At 34.8% G+C, this 16,678-nt stretch overlaps 1 protein-coding gene across 1 annotated transcript in view; it reads left to right on the top strand.

Moving 5' to 3' along the window:
- Window positions 1-16,678, top strand: part of LOC307049107 (E3 ubiquitin-protein ligase RING2) — a gene marked incomplete at both ends in the record, with an annotated part of 167,266 nt that overhangs the window by 85,467 nt on the left and 65,121 nt on the right. The window contains 6 exons of the mRNA XM_079698484.1: window positions 1,590-2,328; window positions 6,119-6,178; window positions 8,226-8,355; window positions 9,310-9,411; window positions 9,819-10,007; window positions 16,309-16,402. Coding sequence (XP_079554610.1) covers window positions 1,590-2,328; window positions 6,119-6,178; window positions 8,226-8,355; window positions 9,310-9,411; window positions 9,819-10,007; window positions 16,309-16,402 — 1,314 coding nt within the window. The remainder of the gene's footprint in view (window positions 1-1,589; window positions 2,329-6,118; window positions 6,179-8,225; window positions 8,356-9,309; window positions 9,412-9,818; window positions 10,008-16,308; window positions 16,403-16,678) is intronic.

The following is a 16,678-nucleotide window of genomic DNA, read 5'->3' as shown; positions in this document are numbered from 1 at the left end:
ACATTTCTTTCTAGCTTTTTTACTATGCTAGAAAACTGTTGAGACCGCATTACATGTACAGATTTGTGCCCTACTTGTTCTCTGCTTAATATTATATCAATGTTTCGTTATGTCATTGAAGACTTTTCATAAACATCATTTGAAATGACTATGACACTCTATCATATTCGATAGAATGACATGTTTTTTAGTCATTTCAAAAATTTTAGCATTTATCTTGTACCTAATTTTTTCCTCTTATAAATAGCCCTGAATTGAATATCTTGCTGTTATTATTTTTTAGTCCATTTCTGCTTTTTTTCCTCCTTGGTATAGATTTCTAAAGTACGAATTACTAAGAAGTCAAAGGATAAGAACATTTTTAGAATTCTTAATTATACTATCAGGTTCCTTTGTGTAACTGTTAAATCATTTTGCATTTCCACTAGCAACATATGAGAGGGTCCATTTTACAATTTCTTATTGGTGTTTAATGTTATTTAAAAATCTTTGCTAATTTGATAGAAGAAAATGGTATGTTGTAATTAGCATGTCTGTGACTTCTAGGGAAGTCAGACTTTTTTCCCCAAAGTGTTTATTAGCTATTCCCTTTTTCTCTTTCATTAATTTTCTGTTTATGCCTTATTCTAGAGTCTTAGTACTTTTTTTTTGAATTTTATTTTATTTATTATTTATACAGCAGGTTCCTATTAGTTATCCATTTTATACATATTAATGTATATATTTCAACCCAATCTCCCAATTCATCTCACCACTACCCCTGCCCCGCCACTTTCCCCCCTTGGTGTCCATATGTTTGTTTAGAGTCTTAGTACTTTTTTTTTTTTTTTTTTTTTTTTGCGGTACACGGGCCTCTCACTGCTATGGCCTCTCCCGTTGCGGAGCACAGGCTCTGGACGCGCAGGCTCAGTGGCCACAGCTCACGGGCCCAGCCACTCCACGGCATGTGGGATCCTCCCAGACTGGGGCACGAACCCGTGTCCCCTGCATCGGCAGGCGGACTCTCAACCACTGCGCCACCAGGGAAGCCCGAGTCTTAGTACTTTTTGATGAGCTTTTTATTTACTAAGGCTAATAAGCTGTCACATAAGTAGTAAATGCCATTTCCAAGTTCTTTTAATTTTATTATTTTTTAATATGCTAAAGTTTTAAAGTAAATAGTCATTTACGTTTACTGTTTTCCTTTGTGATTTTTCCCACTGCTATTAAGTTTAGGAAGTTCTCTATTAAGAAATCAGATAAATATTCCCTTTTTCCCCTATGGTTTTTAAGTATTTAATATGAAGTAGAGCAGTTATGGAAATAATAATTATTTTGCACTTAAGTGTTTAATCTCTTTGAAATTATACCATCTGGTAGTATATAAAGCTGTACGTTTGTGGGTTTTTTTCCAAATAGCAAACCAGTTATTCCAATAACTGTTTGTTGAGTAATCCTTTCCACTTCATTCTTAATGTAGCCATTTCTTACTTCTTATGAAGTTCCTATCAGGCCAGTTCTTTCATTTCCTCACTAAAATGATACAGTGCAATATTACATATTATCAGGTACAATTGTAATGTAACCTAGTTTTCTGTGCTGCTTTACAGACTGAATGTAGAAACTGACACTCCAAGAAAGAGACCAAAAATTAGTTCTTCATCCCAAGGACTTGTTAAACTCCAAGAAACATCATACTCAAATGATAATCAAATTATTTCTCAGAGTCCTTCTTCAAATGGAACTAAAAAAGGTATAAGTAAATGTGTAGATTTTAAAGTTAAAGATATTAAATTGACAAATGTTAAGAGTGAACTGAACCATGGAATTAAAAACTTCAGCAGTCCTAAGATTGCCAAAGATGTGAGACCTAAAGCTGAAGGCCAGGCAAGTGAAAAAAAATGGCCTCATTTACTTGCTCAGAGGCAGAAGATGAAGGAACTCAAGAAAGAAAGGTATAATAAATTTAGAGACAGTTCTGAAAAATGTGCTTTGGAGAAATGCAAGAGAATCCAATTTTCTCAGGATTATAAGTCCAACAAGATAATTAAAGAACCCCTCGAATCTAGAAGAAGAAAGATCAATTTCAAAATCCTAGGAGAATCCCGTGAAACCCTTCAGAAGCTTGTAGAAGAAAATGTCTTCAGTTTGGATTTTAACAAGTTAAAGACTAAGCAGGAGAAAAAAGAATGCCTGGAAGGCTCCCAAGTTTCGTTAAATTTGACAAGGCACAAAAGTGGACATTTATTTTCAGATTCCACGTATAAGCAGACTGTTCGTGAGTGGGAAGGAAAATATCATGAGCATCAAAGAAGTAATGATTCAAGTTCTAGTGAAAACCTAACCAAGGTAAGGTAGTGCAAAATGAATATAGGCTTTAGCAAAGAGTTTTAATGTACTTAGGTTTGTGTTGTTTCTATTATAGATAATGATCATAGAGAGCTGATTCTATTTAGTCAGGAAGATAATGTTGATTCTTTTATTTTACCACGATAATTCCAACTTCCTTAGGAGGCTATCCTGGCAAGTATCAAGGATCCAAAATAGGAGGGAATGTGTAAAAATACAGAAAGAAGCCATTATAGATCGTTCTATCAGAAAAGCACTGTGACAGTATTAGGCTCTTCTCTAACTCCAGGAACTATAGAACATCCAGGGGTTATTATTCCAAATAGCTATTCGTTTAACAAATTATTTTTTGAATGCCCTATATGCCAGGCACCACAGTCACTGTCTTTGTTTTCAGAGACTTACTTAATATGAGGAGACACAGAAACTGCCACCTCAGGTCTGATCAGTACTTATCACCTAATATGGGAATACACAGCAGGGGATTAACATGGCCTTGGTGCACCGTGGAGGGATTAATTCAGGAAGGTTTACCGGAGGGGATTAACAAGTAAACTGAGAACTGAGGATTGAATAGGAGTTATTCAGGTGCAGACAAGGTGGAGTGAGATGGGAGAAGCAGGGATGTTCCAGGCAAAGGGAACTATGTGTACAGAGATCCAGGCTAGAAAGCTTGGCATATCTTGTTTTGCTTCTAAATTATGTAATAAGTCAGCATTTGTGGACTAATTTGAGAACCTAATTGCTACAGCCTTGTTTTCTATGGCAAATAAAATTATTTATTGATACCTTTAAGACAACTTTTAGAACTTTGGAACTTGAGAAGTTCTGAAATTTAGAGACTGCTTAAAAACAGGTGGTGGTGGAACCTACCTACTTTTAGGAATCAAGACTACAAAGTGTAGTATAAGATACTTCCTTTGAAAAATGGAGGGATCGTAACTAGGCAGGCCAGAAGAGCTTGAGAGATAGTACTCTTTGTTCACTGAACTTGAAGGAGTCCAAAGAAGGAAAGAATTGAGTTTGTTCTTTTTATTGCTTTCTTAAAGGAAAGCTACAGTTTTCTTCTTGTGCTCTATAACCAGTTCTGTAGAGTAACATGCAAGCAAGGAGTCTGAATTTTCCAGTATGTTTACCAAACATCTTTGTATCATTGTTTGGTGTTCCCCTCGTGCTGTACATCTGAGGAACAGTATGAGAAATCCCTGCACCGCATCTTACAGGTTTTTTTGCTCTCTGTGTAGAATTGCTACACAAACCAAAAGAGATACATAGCATGAATATTAAGTTGTAGGGGAAGCAATTTTTGCATGATTACTTTTCAGTTATTGGAATTAAAACTCTTTATATTCCTTTGATAGCAGTCTTATCTGACTCAAAGTCATGTAGACACAGGAGCATCAAGTAAATATTGTTCTTATCTTGAATATATTATCTTTAGCGTATTATTGACAGTAGCTAATCCTCTTAATATTATATTTGTTGTTTTGTTTTCCTCATATGTTCCTCAGTAGATAGTTATGTTCCTAAAATAATGAGTGTACTTTACAAAGAAATAACTGTATTTTCTGGATTTAGTACTCCTGTTATGCTTTCCTAGGAGAAAGTGACTTCTTTTGTGTCTTAGGTTTCATAGTCCTTTGATACAGACCTTCTCAGTTTGCACCCTCCCCTCACCATTGCTAACTAATGTTCTAGAGATTTGTGGTTTATAGGCCACGTTTATAAACGGTATCCCACTTAATTCTCATGAGTCTTTGGGATAGAGATTCATCAGTTTATCAAACATTAATTAAAGATACCTATTATGTGTTAGGTTCTAGGCATTTAGAGATGAATAAGATGCTTTTTACCCTCAAGAAGTTCCCAGGGAGGTAGATTAGTAAAATACAATTGCAAATACAGTGAAGTAAATATTAGAGCCCTAGGAATTTGGCTGGTATTAATATAAATGTGGGAGTGAGTTAAGGAAGGGCTTATTAAGGTGGAGGTTCTTAAGCTTGGTATTGAAAAATGTGTAGAGCAAAGAATAGAAGTGTTGTCCTGTCAGGGGAGAGGAGCAGTTGTGTAATGGCCCAGAGTTACGAAATTGCATGGCAAGAGCCTACGTGGGCACTTAAGTTGTTCATTTGGACTTGAGTTGAGATGTGTAGAGAATCTATAGAAGAGGAAGTTGGAGAGGAAGCGAGGGTCCAGAAAATGGATTTCTTTATCTCTCATGGGAAGGGTTGTTTTTTATCTTGTAGATAGTACAGAGCCATTGAAATGTAGTCACGGAAGCAGTATAATCAGGTTTTTAGTTTGGAATCACTCTAGCAGATAAAACCATTTATACCATCATTATTGTTATTCCCTTTTGTCATCTCTAGGGAAGGCTTTGTCCCGGTCCATGTATTTAATAAAGCATGGTAGGGAAAGGCAAACATTTAACACCCACTAAGACTTTCTTTTATAATAAGGAGGAGGTTTTCCAGGACAACTGACATGAACTTTTCTGGATTTGGAGGTAACAGAAAATTTATTGAAATCACTGAAAGTGACCTGTGGTCAAAGAGAGTGAAGGGTAGTAGTAAAAGAATGAAAAGACTTCAAATGCCACGAGTTTCAGGAAGTTCTATAATAATCTCTAGCTTGGTTGGCACTCCTTAGCTGAAGAGAACCTAAAGCTCTAGTGAGATTTAAAGTTAGGTGGAAAAGGCATTATAAAACCCAGGGTCATGGAATAGTAAAGCTATAATGGGCCTACGTGTGTGATGTATGTGGTGTTGTATCAGGTGAAGATTGATGTTGGGTAGTTTGGGTAGAAGCTGAATTCCCAATAAAGCAACATATGATACACTTGTTTAAAGAGGGTCTGTAATTTTTATACAGTGTCTTGTAAAATACATGTGAGTTTGGTGCTTGGAGAATTCTTAGAAGATGATTTGGTTTAGTAGTGGCTTTTGCTGAGTTCCTTGTCACCTGTATGTAGGGCTGAGTAAGTCTCATCCACTCACCAAAAGTGCCAGTGAAAAATTGAGATTTTCAATCTTTGCTAGGAGACAAAAAATAAAGCACCCATAAATGATAACATTTTTCAGCTTTTCCTCCCTCAGCCATATAATAATCTTCAAGTTCCCTTTGTTTTGTTATGTCACTTTTATGAATGGCTCATTTACTCCTGGATAAAAATTTCCCACCACCAAAGGCCAGCTGTTTTTACCTTTGCCATGGTTGTTCTGTTTCTTAGGGTGACATGTTTTATCCTAGAATATGACTATTTTTAGGAATGTATACATATAGATGAGTAAACCCTAAAGAATTTCTACTATGTTTCATAACTTAATAGAATGAGGCTTTTCTATACTAGGGGCAATTTTTCATCTGGGGGCAGTTTTGCCTCTTAGGGGGGCATTTGGCAACTGACTTGATGGAGACATTTTTTTTTCAGTTCATTGTTTTTCTTTTTATTGTGACTGTTTAAGTATGTACCCCCAAACAACATAGTTTACTTGTCTTTAAACTGAAGTATAAATCCTTTTCTCTTCAACTCCATTTACAATCAGATTTTATCTCTATTACTCCACTGAAATTGCTTGGGCAAAGGAATGGAGACATTTTTGATTGTCAAGGTTGGGAGTGGGTAGGTATCTAGTGGGTAGAGGGAAGAGATACTTCTAAACATCCTACAACGCATAGGATAGCCCCCAAAACAAAGAATTACCTGATCCCAAATGTCAGTAGTGCCAAGGTTGAAAAACCTTACTCTAGGTATATGCTTCGTAACTAATAAAATTACTTTTCATTTCAGAGTTTTGAAGCACCATGTTCTTCAGTGTCACTTGAAAGTATTCAAGATACAGATCAAGAGGTTACTGATATATTTATTTACTTTGAATATTTTTAATGAAATTAAGTCAAAGGGTTCCTATTTCAATAAAATATAATGAGTATGAAAACCTTGATAGTATGAAAATAACAGGATGTCTCTGCCTAATTCAATACGTAAGTTTTTATGAAGCCATGAAAAACTATTTGGAGAAGTATTTACATTTACTTTATCACCTTTTGGGCTTTTTTTCTAATAACCTCTAATCTGTTTTGACAGAGTATCTTTTTTTAATTAATTAATTAATTTATTTATTTATTTATTTTTGGCTGTGTTGGGTCTTCGTTTCTGTGCGAGGGCTTTCTCTAGTTGCGGCGAGCGGGGTCCACTCTTCATTGCCGTGTGCGGGCCTCTCACTGTTGCGGCCTCTCTTGTTGCGGAGCACAGGCTCCAGATGCGCAGGCTCAGTAGTTGTGGCTCACGGGCCCAATTGCTCCGCGGCATGTGGGATCTTCCCAGACCAGGGCTCGAACCCGTGTCCCCTGCATTGGCAGGCAGATTCTCAACCACTGCGCCACCAGGGAAGCCCCTCTAATCTGTTTTGAATAAAGAGCATGGAGCCTGTGGCCCACAAGTTACGTGAATTTTAAATTAATGTTATGTTTTTGCATGCTTATGCCTTGGCTTGCCAAAATGCAGTATGATATTAGCATGTTTTGCCTCATTTTTCTAATTAGCAACAAGATGAACATTTGTTCAATGAAAATGAGGGCACATACATATTTATTTTTTACCTGTTGCTTCATTTCTCAGCTAGAATCTCTTGGTTGAACCTCATAGAATTATTGCATACAATTTTATCTTCCCTGCTTCTAAATTAAAATTAGATTCATAGGGCCTCCCTGGTGGCGCAGTGGTTGGGAGTCCGCCTGCCGATGCAGGGGATGTGGGTTCGTGCCCCGGTCCGGGAGGATCCCATATGCCGCGGAGCGGCTGGGCCCGTGGGCCATGGCCGCTGGGCCTGCGCGTCCGGAGCCTGTGCTCCGCAGCGGGAGAGGCCACAGCGGTGAGAGGCCCGCGTACCGCAAAAAAAAAAAAAAAAAAAAAAAAAAAAAAAAAAAAAAAAAAAAAAATTAGATTCATAGAACACTTTGTGTTTTTCTATTTAAAGGAGACTTTAAAAACATACTGATTGCTTTTTATTTGTGACAGTCAGTTATACTTTTATGTCTTTTGGGTCAATGCCCCTTGATAGAAGAAAGATTTCTCACCTCTGCTCTAAAGTTAGATTATACTTTAATTTCTTTGCATCAGAATACATCAGGGAACTACTTCCCTGAAGTGAGAAAGGTATTAAGATCTGGATTTCAGCTTTTGATGGTTCATAAACAATCTTAGAAATCTTAGGAAAAGTGCTCATCATCCAGATAAAAACATATTTGGCTCCTAAAATAGTTTGAAGTGAGAATGGGAATGAGAATTAACTTGTTTTGGAAGTCTGTTTTGTACTGGGCTCTGGGTGAGGTTCTTCACATTATTGCATTTAATCCTTACGAAGAATACTAAAAGGATACAGATATTTAATATTCCTATTGTGTAGATAAACTGAGACCCATGGTTGTTAAATAATATGCTTGCCTAAGGTTGCAGAAATAATAAAGTAAGAAGAGAAGAGCTATATTAGAAACCTTGTGTATGTTTATAAATCTGTATTCTTTTATCATGTGGCTTTCATATTTTTGTAAATATTTTTCTTTCCACAAACTATCTCATATTAAGTGAATTAATTAAGAATTAGGGCTTCCCTGGTGGCGCAGTGGTTGAGAGTCCGCCTGCCGATGCAGGGGACACGGGTTCGTGCCCCGGTCTGGGAAGAGCCCACATGCCACGGAGCGGCTGGGCCCGTGAGCCATTGCCGCTGAGCCTGCACGTCCGGAGCCTGTGCTCCGCAACAGGAGAGGCCACAACAGTGGGAGGCCCGCATACCGCAAAAAAAAAAAAAAAAAAAAAGAATTAATTGCTTTTTTCTCTTATTAATCTGCAGAGAAAATAATTCAAAATATTTTACTGCGGGTCTTTTGCAATTTAGATGCAGATTGTAGAAGAGCTTCACGCTGCACGTGTGGGAAAAAGTGTGGATTTACCTGTGGTTCCACCTTCTGGAGAGTTAACAAGTATGGAGATTGACTTGGTGGAAGATGATGTACATTCCTCTTCTGGTATGTCCTATATGCATCTGAGAGTTTTATGATCTCCTATATTTTCTTAAGAATTAATGTGCCGACATTCAATTTTTATAATATTTAGAGGAAAAATGTTAAAATGTGCTTATTTGAAATAATAAAGTATATTTCTTTTAGCTACAGGAATCAGGTCTAAGATTTGTCTTATCATCATTTGCTTTATATATCTCACATTATTAAGCAGTTAGACATATTTTCTCTTTCTCCTTTTGCCAAGGGGCAGTAATCAGAGTTATGAGCTGTCTTTTATTTTTGCTCTTAATCATAACTTTTAACAATTTCAGCTTTGTAAAGCACTGATCAGAAATAATGCAAATTGCTCAAAGGTATTATATTCATGGATTTCTTATTTATAGAGTAAAATTGTGATTATTCTCACTCCTTGGAGAAGATAATGATAGATATTACCCAAAATATGTTAGTATACTGTTTTGAATTGTATTTGTAAAAATAGTAATGCTATGTTACATTCACATTGGATTTTTCAATTTATTAAGTGTTTTCCTATGCATCAACTTACCTGTTCCTCACATGACCCTATGAAATAACTGTGCTAGTATTATCTTTTTTCTTTCATTTACACATATTTGTTTTTTCAGTTGTATTTCAGAGTACATTAAAATTAGCTTATGATTCCTAAGTACATAACTACCAGTGATAGAGTACAGGGTTTGGCAACATAGTTACTGCTGGTGCAAGTTAATTTGAGTTAAAATCCACCTGTAAGCAATATACAATATTCTACTGGTGGATAATTAAACACTGATTACTGTTCTTTCTCTTAAGAATTGGAGTAAATGCATTTTTGTTTTTATTGTCTAAAGTACTGCCTTAAGAATGCTATCAAAGTTCTGTGATATCAAAATTGTAGTTGTTATACAAGTCTGTTATCAAATGTCATGAAATCCTCACTTTGCTCTTTTTCTCTAGCAAATACTGCTTCAGACAAAAAGCTTTTAATTGTTGTTGACACAAATATACTGATGAATCATCTCAAATTTGTTAGAATTTTGAAGACAACAGAAATCTCAGGTATTTATAGAACATATTTACCAATTCTAATTTTCTTATTTGAGTTGATACTTTATATTAACAGTGATGTGGGTATTTTCCCCCCACAAACTTATTTCCATTTGGATATGCTGTTAAGTATGTGTGTGTATATATATATGAAGCACAATCAACTTAAGTTTAAAAAAAAAAAAAAAAAGCCTTTACAGGTTAACCTAGCTTCTAAACTTACTCTTCTGTGATTTCCAGTAGTATTTATTTTTGTAACATTCTCTTGACACTTATATCTGATTGTAGTTCCTATTTTTATCTATTATCTCTTCATTTAGATTGTGAATTTCTTTAAAACTTTTAATTCTCCTATAGCAGTTTGATTTAGTAGCTCAATACATATTTGTTGACGTCTAAGGAATCTTTTTATTTTTTAGGCTTTGACAGGCTTGTGTTAATAATTCCCTGGGTTGTTGTGCAAGAGCTGGATCGTATGAAGGCAGGAAAATTCCTGAAACATGCCCAGCACAAAGCTATACCTGCAGTTCATTTCATCAATGACAGTCTCAAAAATCAAGATGGAAAGCTATGGGGTCAGTCAATACAACTTGCATCTCAAAAACTTTGTAAGTATTGTTCTCTCAGGGTGCTTCCTGATTAAGATTTGTTTGGATGCTGACTCATTAATGAAGGGAAATGGTGCAGAACTTTAAAAAAAATTAGCAGTATTACAGTGTGAAATGGCAGGGCATAGTGATGCTTTGGCTTATTCTGTTAGGCTTTGTTTGGAGACCTTTGATTTTTATTTTTCTGCTTCTCCTAGACCTTCTTAGGTTATGTCCATATTTCACAGAGAGTGACTGTACAGTTCTGTATGCATAGTTGTCTATATTACAGTACTTTGGATTCTTTTTTTAAAATACCGTGTTGAGTGATGAAGCCAGTGAGTGATCTATGTTTCTAATCATCACTGCATGCAGTTAATATAATGCAGAGGCAGGCATTGTTTTCCTCTGGTTTGTCAGAACCTGTAATAAGGAGGTATTTTTATTATAGAGGTCTATAGATTTTCTCCTGATTTTTTTTCCGTATTAGTTTTTTTTTTAGTCATTTAAAAATCTTAGAACCTAAGTATGTTCTTCATGTTTTTATTTTTTTTAATACAAATTTTATTTATTTATTTATTTATGGCTGTGTTGGGTCTTCGTTTCTGTGCAAGGACTTTCTCTAGTTGTGGCAAGAGGGGGCCACTCTTCATCGCACACGCAGGCTCAGTAATTGTGGCTCACGGGCCCAGTTGCTCTGCGGCATGTGGGATCCTCCCAGACCAGGCCCCAAACCCACATCCCCTGCATCGGCAGGCAGACTCTCAACCACTGTGCCACCAGGGAAGCCCCCATGTTTTTATTTTATTTTTTATTTAAAAAGATTTTTTAAACATCTTTATTGTAGTATAATTGCTTTACAGTGGTATGCTGGTGTCTCCCTCCCACCCTCCCTATCCCACCCCTTGTTCTTCATGTTTTATATAACTTATTTGGAAAAAGATCTGTGTGTAAAGCGACACTGTTGCCTCTGCAGAGTTTATACATACATTTAGAGGACATATTTCATTCTTTAAAAACTGGTTTCTTTCCAACTCAGAAATATTTGTATATGTAGATTTATATTATTTTAAATATGGATTTATGTTGTCTACTGTATCCATATTTACCATAGGATATGAAAGAATTCATCTTTAGATGAATCTAATCATGAAATTAACCCTGAGAAGGCTTTTGGCACAGCCGTCTAGTCTTAAATCTTTGAAGAAAAAGGGCCTCTCCCATTAATTCCTTTATTTATTCCCTTTACAAATATTTATTAGCTCTTAGTATATTCCAAATACAATGTTTATGCATTTTCAGTAGGAACATCATGTGCTGTTTAAGAGCTTTTAAAGGAAACCACTAAAAAAAAAAATCACTTATTAGAGTTAAGAAAATATTAAAAATATTAAAATTAAAAACACATTATAGGGCTTCCCTGGTGGCGCAGTGGTTGAGAGTCCGCCTGCCGATGCAGGGGAAACGGGTTCGTGCCCCGGTCTGGGAGGATCCCACATGCCGCGGAGCGGCTGGGCCCGTGAGCCATGGCCGCTGGGCCTGTGCGTCCGGAGCCTGTGCTCCGCAACGGGAGAGGCCACAACAGTGAGAGGCCCACATACCACAAAAAAAAAAAAAAAAAAAAAAAAAAAAACCACATTATATTAAATTGAACACTTTAGATGGTCTTTTTTTTTTTTTACTTTCTGTTATGAAAACTTTCAAATGCAGTATAATATAATATAATATAATGAATCCCTATGTACCTCTCACTCATTTTCAGTGATTCTCAACATTTTGTCATTCTTGTTTATTCTCTCATTTCCTTTTCCCCTTCTCCCCCAACTCCTGGAACTCCTGTAGTACTTTGATATGTATTGCTAACAGATAGGACTTTTTAAAAAAACAGCCATGCAGTTAACAAAACCTCTGATCTAATCCATCATTTCAGTAAAACCCCAATCCTTAAGAAGAGGTGGGAATTTTTTTTTACTCTTAATCTTTTATTGTTTTTCTTTGTTAGTTGATACAAATTGTGTTTTATTATATAATTATATAGATGATGATAATAATAGACAACACTTACATGGCCATTACTCTCCAGACCCTTTTCTAAGTGCTTTACAGCCAATATCTCATTCAAACCTTATAGTACTTGTGGAAGATAAATTCTTCTTAGATCCATTTTATTGATGAGGAAATTGAGACATAGAGATGTTAAAAAGTTGTCCTAAATGGAATATCTATCTCTTCAATAGGTTGACTTTGAGACTTATTTTAGAAGAGCTAATTTTAGAATAGATATTTTGGCCTCATTTATTATTTATAGATGCTTTTTATGTTTCTTTTGATTTTTCCATTTTTATGTGCTTTTTTGATACTTTGACTTCTTCAGTCTATGGGTTATTAAGGAGGATAAATCATAGTAGTGGTCTCAAACTTCTGTGCTGCTTCAATTTCTGGGTCTTCCTTGAAATCCATATTTCACTTTAAAGCTTAAATTGGTATTATTTGATCTTTGTTTTGTTAAATTGAGCTTTTAGTTATAAGGTTGTAGATAGATTATTTGTGTAATTCTCTGTGTCAGATAAATCCTGTATTTGTTTCACTGTATTATTGTTATCTGTCAAACTGATTATTTAAAACATTCTTTATATAAAATCTAATGTACTCAATACATTTAGTCTGTTGATAGTGATTTTATGATATCCTTTAGCAATATCCTTAGTCATGTTTATCATAATAAAATTATATTTTATATTCTAATGGTAAATTGAAATTCTTATGAAAAAACTTAATTCAGGATTATTGAGTGAAATTAAAGTACTTGCTTGGAGAAAAGCAAGAACAAAACAGTCTTTACACTTTATATCTGTCTAGCACATTTGCCACTAACTCTAATAATTGCTTATCTTGCTGTATTATTTTCTTTTATGTAATCCCAGTATTATAACAATGTATTTTTTTAGACAAGCATTTTCCATTAAAAAAAAGAAAAATGCCACAAACTGAATGCAGATAGTCCGTGTTAAAATAGCCTTAGTTGACCATAATTTTAGTGTTGTCCTTACTCTTTTCAAAATTGTGTTTATTTGATGTAGTATGCATTACTGTGAGAAGAGAATAGGATTTGAAATGTGATTGACCTGGGTTTATAAGCTGACCTAGGGAAAGTTAAAGGTGAGGAAACTGAGTAAATGAAATGGGGGGAAATGACCTCCCCCTGAAAAAAATGGTTGTGAAGATTGGTTGAGCTAATATATTACTTAATGATTTGTGGTCTGGAATAGGCGATAATTCCTTTGTGTCCTTTTACATGAGAAGGTTATACAGATTGATTAGAAAAACTAAAAATCCCTTTCCCCTAAAGGGACATAGATTATTAATAGGGAATTCACAAAAGAAGAAGTACAACTAGTCAGTCCTTTGTTCAAGGCAAATATTTTCCTGTCTGTTTGCTATTTTTAATATTGTTAATTTCTTATGTATAAAGTTTTAGTTTATATCTTTCACTTTTTCCTTTGTTTTTTTTTTTTTTATTGCTTCTATGTTTAGAAAGCTACTCCTTCCCAGCACTTGATAGGAACACAGTGCTCAGTGCATTGGGAATATAAATTAGTAACTTTTCAGGAGAGCAATTTATTAGTGTGTATTAAGAAGCCAAAAGAGGTGGTTCTTTTTCTAGAAATTATTTTAAAGAAATAATCAGAGATGCTCACAGTGATTTATATAAATAATGTTCATCACAGCATGATTTCTGCAGCAAAAAAATTGGAAACAATCTGACTGTCTAACAATTGGAGAAGTTACGTATAATGATGTAGCCATATGAGAGAATATTGTATTTTGAAAAATGTTAATGACGTGTGATATTAAAATAAGATTTAAAAGAATATAAAGTGCAATCCCAAATTTCTTAGATTAAGTTAGACAGAGAAAAACAAATATCATATGACATCACTTATATGTGGACTCTATAAAAAATTAATACAAAAAACCACTTAGAAATTTGTCTCAGTTCTGAAGGCTAGAAGTCTAAAATCAGTGTGTCAGCAGGGTTGTTTCCTTCTGAGGGCTTTGAGAGAAAGATCTGTTCCAAACTGCTCTTCTTGTCTTATAGATGGCCATCTTCTCCCTATGTCTCTTCACATCGTCTTCTCTCTGTGCATATCTGTCTCCAAATTTCCCCTTTTTAATAAGAATACAAAGTCCTATTGGATTAGGGCTGACACTAATAGACTCACTTTAACTTGCAAAAAGAATAAAAAACAAAAATAGGATTTAAAAGAATATGAAGTACAATCCCAAATTTCTTAGATTATGCATGTATACTTATAGATGGTGGATATTGGTAATATTGAGCTGATGGAATTATGAGTTATTTTAATTTTCTTAATATTTGCTGAATTTTCTAGATTTTCTATAATTATTTTATTTTTATAATTAGGTAAAAATAATTAAAAGCAAAAATAAAGTTATCTGACCCCTCCCACATGAGACATTTGTTCCATCATTTTTATATTTTCTTTTATTATATTTTTGTTGAATCATTTATCTGCCAAATATTTGTACCAGACACTTCTAAGTGTTGAGGCTGCAGCAGTGAATGAGACATACAAGGCCTGCTGTTGAGAAGCTTTAATTCTATTAAATGTTAAAAATTATATTAACTATAATTTATACAGAACTTATTTTGGTATTGAATGTGAGTAGAGGTCGTTGCTGTTTAAGTGCCATTTAAGCTGAGTCTTAAGTAATAAATATATGCTACTTAAGGAACACATGATATAAGCATATATTGGGCCAAGTGTTTCATATAAATTTTCTCATTTAATCATCCTGTTAAGCAGTTTGTCCATTATTACATGTCCAGTATGTGGGAAAGCAGGGATTCAAACCCAGATCAGTCTGTTTTCAGAGTCTGTTTTGTTCACTTTTGAATAGTACCTGAGCAGGTGCTCAAAAATATTTGTTGATAAAATATTTCATGAATATTCTTGTAGTTTTAGGTATATCTTCCAAGCCCATGTGTCCTAGAAAAAATGACAGAACAGGTAACCTTGAACTTTGATACCTTTAGAGCATGTACTGTAGCCTTTAAACATCCTTTTTTTGGTCAAATTGAGTTACTAAAGTTAACCAGTGACTTTGAGCTGCCCATTTTGCATTATTGTGGTATTTGTGAGCTGAAAGAAGGAAAATTGACTGCTATAATATATGTCTGTCTATCTGGCTTGTTGTCTGATTAAAGAACTGAATCACATCTCCCTAAGGCTCATGCTGTGAGATCAGTTGAGTTCTGTCTAGATTTCACCACGAGATTGTGAGACCACAAAGAACTTGTCTTTTGAATGTCCAATTACCTAGCATAGGCACCTGGTACAAATTAGACCCTATATAAATATTTATTGAATGCATGAATGAATTTTCTAATTTGAAAGTTTAGAGGACTAAGTAACTGTAGGCTAAAAGTTGAGGGGAAAAAAGGTTATAATCTGGGAACAAAGTTGAGGCTCACTGTCCAGTACATCTTGAATTTCAGTGCGTAAGAGAGTTGCCAAAGGCTTAAATCAATCTTTGGGTCCAGGCTCCAAAGATTCTTCTCCAGAAATGGGTCTGGGTAAGTACCCCAGGGAGTTCTGAGGCAGGTAGTGTAAGGACTTATAAGAAATGCTGCCTTTGGTCCTATTCCTACACATTACATTATTTTCACAAAAAAACAAACTTACTACATGCTTTAAGGCTTGGAGAATGCTAGAGGACACTCTGTCAGCCACATATTAGCATTTGTTAGAAATTACTTTTTGTATTCTCTGCCTAGCGCCTGTGTTGCCTTCTCCTGTACATCTCTCTCTAAATGTTATTGCTTAGAGTTTAAGAAAAAGGAGACACATGAAAGTGGTTCTGTTGCTGGCAGAACAGTTGCTTATAATTTTACAGACCTCTTTTAAGTTGTTAATTTTAAGCATGATGTAATCATATAATTTACTTATGTTAAGTTACTAAGTGACTGAACTGAGACTAGATTTGTAGCTTTTGGTTTCTAATATGGCATTTAACCTACTGATCAGATTTTTCCATTGGGTTTATTAATAGGCATATCCTATTCCATTTTACTGATAGTAGCAAACTAATCAGTTTATTAAACCCACAACTATATGCTGCCTGAATTCTAGATCCAGAATTTTCAAGGCATTGTTTTTGTTGTGTCTTATCGTCCTCTTCTTATTTAAAAAGTTTTCTTTCTTATAGATGATTTGATTTGTAAATAAGGCCTAGATTCTTCATACAGTTCCCAGATTTTTAGTGTGCTTATTGATTGTTGCTTTTACTAAATTTGCAGATGGATTGAGTGATGAGAACAATGATGATCGTGTATTAAAATGCTGTCTTCAGTACCAAGAATTATTCCCTTGTTCTCTTGTTATTTTGTGCACGTGAGTTTCATGATCATTTTACTCTTTTTTTAAAAATAGTGACTTATATTAAAGAATTTTTTAAAATCATACTGTGTCCCCCATACCAAGATGAAAAACATACATACTTTTCTAAATCTGCCAGTAAGTATATTCAGTGATATCTCATATTCTTATAATGTGCAAGCTATAGAAGAATGAGATTTGAATCTCATGGTTTCATTTCAACTTAAGTTATTTGATATTTAGAAAACTTTTGAAAAAGCAAGGAAAGTCAATTTAACATCCCCCCAAAAT

This window comes from Hyperoodon ampullatus (genome assembly GCF_949752795.1).
Source record: "Hyperoodon ampullatus genome assembly, chromosome: 2".
Classification (NCBI taxonomy): Eukaryota; Metazoa; Chordata; class Mammalia; order Artiodactyla; family Ziphiidae; genus Hyperoodon; species Hyperoodon ampullatus.
This window is presented reverse-complemented; position numbering and strand designations above follow the sequence as displayed.